At 40.1% G+C, this 5,908-nt stretch overlaps 1 protein-coding gene across 1 annotated transcript in view; it reads right to left on the minus strand.

Annotated features, from left to right (window-relative positions):
* The window catches only part of rspo3 (R-spondin 3), a 24,562-nt gene that overhangs the window by 13,708 nt on the left and 4,946 nt on the right, over positions 1-5,908 (minus strand). The window contains exons 2-3 of the mRNA XM_037677106.1: positions 2,339-2,533; positions 1,838-1,981 (exon numbers count right to left, since the gene is read on the minus strand). Coding sequence (XP_037533034.1) covers positions 1,838-1,981; positions 2,339-2,533 — 339 coding nt within the window. The remainder of the gene's footprint in view (positions 1-1,837; positions 1,982-2,338; positions 2,534-5,908) is intronic.

Consider the following 5,908-nt stretch of genomic DNA (forward strand, 5'->3'; position numbering starts at 1 on the left):
GATGTTGGAAGGTGGTGGTTTGGCATTGCTGAGGCAGGATGAAACTTTGATTCTGAGCTGTTCTGCTTCAGCCTCTTTCATTTTGTTGTTGCGGATGGCTGATTCTGTGGCTGTGATCATCTCCACCAGGGGAATTCTACTTGGTGCAACCGCAAAGTTCAGTCCCCTGGCAAGAATCTCTGTCTCCGGCTGGGTGAGCTGTTTGTCAGATAAATTCTTCACCCAGTTTTCTGACTCCCTGGCATGTAATTGACTACTGGAGTGCTGTCTTCCACTGAACGTGTTGTTATTGGAATTGTGATGGCGTTGATGAGTTATTAGTATGTTAAACTTGTTTTGTTGTCAGGAGGGCTGTGATCAGTCTTACATCGGGGAAACTAAACAGCCACTGTCCAAAAGGATGATCCAGCACAGAAGATCAACATCATCAGGCCAGGACTCTGCGGTCTACACTCATCTCCAGGCCAACGGTCACTCTTTCAGGGATGAAGATGTTCACATCCTAGACAGAGAGGAACGATGGTTTGAGAGAGGAGTAAAGGAGACCATCTTTGTGAAAATAAATCTTCCATCATTAAATGGGGTGGAGGCCTCCAGGTTCAACTGTCCCCCTCTTACAATGCTGTGATTGCTAGTATCACTCAGCCCTCTGTGAACAGTAAACAGCCATCAGTGTGCTAATGATCCATTGTTATGCTGATGGTCCTTCTTGAGCATGTGAGCAGCTGGTTTTGCTTGTCAGCAGCAAAACTGGTTGAGCCACTCTGAGAAGGTGCTATTTAAGAGACTGAGCTGAATGCAGCACCTCAGACTGAGGAAGTCTCTCGGATGAGAGACGAAACGTTTCTATATATTTTTTTGTTTTACTTTGTTTTGTTTTTTGAATGTCCAGAGGACCAGATTTAACTTTTTTAGATTTTTCTACCTGGATTATTGAGCATGCATCAGGATATGTACCAGTGAGAGTTTGCGTAAGGTCAATGATGTCCATGTCAATGTCAAAGTCCATGACTTGACTTAACAGTGGTAGATTATTCTATTTTAGTCTGAAAACAAAAATTTATGACCTAAAACTGTTACGGACTGTTAAAAGAACGGGTAAATGTTTAATTGAATGACTGCTGAACTTTGCTGAAGAAGCTTAAACTGAGTTGTTAAAGCTGAAAGCAGAAAACTTGTTTAAAGTAGCAAAAAGCTCACAAAAAATCAACAAAAGGGCAGCTAAAATCTAAAGTAGCAAACGATTAGCTAAATGCCAAAGTGGTCGAATGGCAACTAAAAGCTAGATATGTATTTCTGTATGGGAAATGTTTGTAAAATAAAAGAAAAGAAATACATTTGAGATGGTTTCATGACTGAGGTGAAACCAGTGGTGTTGTCTACACGATACGGTGGAATACGGAGTATACCCACTAAAAAAGTTAAAGAATTTCAGTATACCCATTTAAAAGTGTCCAAATGATACATGACATATCATTAGGCACGTGTCATTGATACGTTAAACATAAACGCTTCCATACCAATCTATGTGTATGCAGCGCTTGTTTATTACATTTGCTTATCCAGCTAATTATTGTATAATTCTGTACTTACTGCTTAACACTTGAACACGTTTTATTTTGATCCTGTTTTGTACATTCTATAACATGTTTTTAATACAAAGACAACTGTTGTTCAAAGTTTGTTGTTCATTTGTTCAAATATAAGCATCAGAGAAATTTGGAAATGTTCAGTATGCTTAAACATCAAAATAAATTGATTATTACTTTGTACCAACCAGTGTACTTTGGTTTCTAAGCACAGTATACCCACTACAAAGTGAAACCAGGACACTCACTGGGAACGCACTCCCTCTGCGCGTCACTGTGGACCAGGCCGTCCGGGCAGCTCTCCTGGCACTTGCCCAGGTGAAGGTAGAATCCTGCTCGGCAGCGCGTGCAGAAGTTCTTGTTGAAGCAGGAGTCGCACTCCGACCTGCACTCTGACAGAGAAGCACAGACGCAGCACCGGGTTTTATTCAAACAGTTGAACCAGTCACACATTTTCATTGTGAGCAGCCTAAACCCGGATCAGGAGAGGTTATTTGAGGACTTAGTTTCCTAACGCCAAGTTAAAGTTGAATTTTAAAGTGTTGCTTGTCAAGAAGCGTTCTTGGAGGGAGGAGATTTTGACAAACGTCTTGAAGACGTTTGTGTACTTCTCAGCAGAGGTTGAGTGTCTTTGCTAAGAGACAGAACTGTTCTAATATGACTCCCTCTAAATAAAATGTCAGTTGAAGCAAAGAACATTTTCACTGATGTACCGTCATCATTCTGCTGTGAGAAAAGCTCTGACTCACTCGTACACGTGTTTCTCTCTGGGGAGCGAGTGCCATAGAACCCAGGAGGACAAGAGGTCATGCACACCCCGATCTGCTTCATCCCGATCCGCTCCAGATGCATGAAGAAGCGCGGCTTGCAGGACAGACAGCCGTTGTAGTCAGAGCAGGTCAGGCAGCCCCCCTGCTGGCACCCGGAGCTCCCACCAGTCATCACTGTGGAGGAGCAGAGGACTCTCACCGTCACCTCTGACAAATTAACATCATTTTATACATGTTGGATAAACAATGTCCTGATCAACCACAGTGCATCTATAAGTAATCTTCATCACATGTTATCTAAATATTTGGATATCTGAAAGGATCCTACTGAAACTAATCATTGGATGTAAACTGATTCACACTTTGAGTCTACACAATTCATGCTGATGGCTGATCAACTTTAGTCAAAGTGAAAATGGTCAAAATGCGGTTGATTTTACAGACACCGAGCTAAAGTTTGATGCAGTTATAGCTAAGAGTCATTCCAACGTATACTCCGAGCTCAAACAGATCTCGTGAGATTTTCAGAGTCAGAGTTTCTTTTTTGTACACAGGGTCGCGGTTACATCCAACAATAAAATGTAAAAGAAAAACTGTAATAAGATCTAAGATATGAACTAAGAAAAACATCATCTAAAAATATGCTAAGCACTAATAGCATAAAAACAATAAAAACAATATGCCGAACAGCAGAACAAACGAGTTTGTGTGAGCAGATGGGTGTGAATGAACACAGCAACATTGAAACAGATCAGCAGCAACATGAAACAGATCAGCAGCAACATGAAACAGATCAGCAGCAACATGATGTGATTTTTCACAGTGATTATCCGGGTTAAATATTCATGAGTCTAACAACTTCAGGGTAGAAGCTGTTCCTCAGTCTAGTGGTTCTACACTTAATGCTCCGTAAACTCCTTTCTGAGGGGAGTGGGGCAAAAAGTGTGTGCTGGGTGAGTGGGGTCCTTCATGATGCAGGTGGCCCTCTTCCTGCATCTGGAGGTGTAGATGTCTGTGACGGTGGGAAGACTGACTCCAACAGACTTCTGTGCAGCCTTCACCACTCTCTGCAAAGCTTTTCTTTCTGCAGCTGTGCAGCCTCCATGCCACACATTGATGCTGGAGCACAGGATGCTCTCCACTGCACACCTGAAGAAGGAGGTGAGGACTGAGCTTCCCAGACCAGCTCGTCTCAGCCGCCTGAGGAAGTAGAGTCTCTGATGAGCTTGCTTGATCAGGCTGGTGGTGTTGTTGTCCCAGCTGAGGTTATTACCACATATTTTACAATCTTGTGTGAGATTGTGCATAATATTTCCAAGATTTGACCAAAACTTACTACAGCTTTGTCATTTTTTTGTTGCAAGATGACTTTACGGTTAAAACCTTGACATGAATGGTAGCAGGCGTAATGCATTCATCCAAGAAATGCCTTTAATTTGGTATGTTTTTCTTTCTTTTTTTAACCAAATAAAGAAAAACATACAGAGTATAAATAAAGTATAGTCTCATTGAGTCGAGAGAACTCATTTTCTAAATAGACCTGTTTGTCACCAGTTGTCGACAGAAGAGAGCAATTGGAAATATCCTCTGTCAGTCCGTCTTGTGAGCCGGACAACTTGGAAATTAATTGAAATGTTGGCTTCCATTTTGGTGTGTGGCTGCATCTAGGCATAAGAAAAGTTCTTATCTAAAATTGAGTTGCCGCGTCAAAATCCAAGATGCCTGCCATCTTATATGTACACAGTATTTTTCAGACTCTAAGGTGCACTGAATTATAAGGTGCATTAAGTGAAACAAAACAGATAAGTCAAACTTTATTCAACTCATTCACAATAACTCTCAACATTGTTCAGCTGTAGCACATAAAAACGGTTCGAGGTCAGTAAGCACAATCAGAATTAATACATAAAGTGCACTGGATTATAAGGCTCTGTCAATTTTTGAGAAAATTAAAGGATTTTAAGTGTGCCTTACAGTCTGTAAAACACGGTATACGTAAACATTTTGAGCTGGATAACTTGGAAAAAAGTCAACGTGCTGACTTTTATTTTTGGTGTGCGGCTGTAGTTAGGCATAAGAAAGGTCACTATTGGTTGTCACTTCAAAATCCAAGATGACCACTGCCATTTACTGTATATATGTAAACCAGTCACCCAGATCATTGGAGGAAACAATGTTTTCTAGTTTTTAATTTGCTTAAAATGATAGTTTCCTCAAATGATTGGGGTGGCTGAAGACTGGCAAGGCCACCATTGGCCACCCCTTCGTTCCTCCATTGCACCTGTAGGTGGATAAAATTGCTCCCTTATTTTGACAGGATCCATCACTCTGTACTGCCTAAGATAAACCTACCTCAGTTTAGTGCAGGACTATTCAAGTAACTTGTTCAGGGGGCCACAATTACTGAAAATCAAGGCATTCAGCAGTTATAGTCGCTTGTTTTATGGTTTAAAACCTAATTTTATTCAAAAATGAACCCATTGGTGGGCCAAACTGAGCTCACCCGTGGGCCTGATTTGGCCCCTGGGCCGCCAGTTGAATAGCCCTGGTTTAGTGTAGCTCCTACAGACTTGAATATCTTTCACCCAAAACATAAAGGTTTAGCCTTTGCTGTTCAATTCCAGTCCAGAAAAAAACTCATATCCAAAACTGCAAACATTCACTATTCATATCCCTCAGCTTTGGGGGTCATCAGCGTATCACTTAATGATAGTAGTAGTTTATTTTATTTCTATTTTTTTAATGTGTTAAAACTAACCAGGTATTTTTAACTCTTGGCCTGCCAGAAACACAGAAAAAAAATCCTAAATGAGACTCAAATCTGGGACCACCTGCAGGAAACTTCCTGGGATAATGTCTTCATACGAGGTACTCAGCGTGAACCATTTTGAGCCTTTATTGTGAAAGTGCAACATTTCTGTCCCCGGTAAGTAAAATTTCTGCTGTTTTGTGACGACACCCCAAATAATTTTTTGAACAACAAGGTAACTGAATGGTTGCTGTTACAGTACAATAAATGTTTCCTGAGTGTATTTTTTCTTTCACCAAGACACTAACAGCTTTGTCTTTAGGTTTATGCACCAAACATGATCATATAAAACAAACCATCAGCTTTGAATGACAGAACAGATGCTTCATCTTTGTATTCCAGGGATAGATGGAATTGTTTGAAAAGTGGGGCTCTGTTGCAAGGTTATGAATAATAAAAATCTTACCTGTTACAGATAGGTTTTTGACTGACCTCAGTTTGAAAAGACAAAACTTAATCTTGAATAGAATGATGAGCTAACTGATAATCTAAACGGGATAAACATTTCACAGCCGTTTATGCAAACATGATTTTATAAACCTTCACAAGGCTGCAGGTTTTACACTACATGACTTTTTGCTATGAATTATGTTCATATGTATATAATATCTATCTATCTATCTATCTATCTATCTATCTATCTATCTATCTATCCGTCCGTCCGTCCGTCCGTGTGTGTATATATATATATATATATATATATATATATATATATATATATATAAATACATACATACATA

Source organism: Nematolebias whitei, chromosome 5, assembly GCF_014905685.2.
Source record: "Nematolebias whitei isolate Nwh7 chromosome 5, NemWhi1, whole genome shotgun sequence".
Taxonomy (NCBI): Eukaryota; Metazoa; Chordata; class Actinopteri; order Cyprinodontiformes; family Rivulidae; genus Nematolebias; species Nematolebias whitei.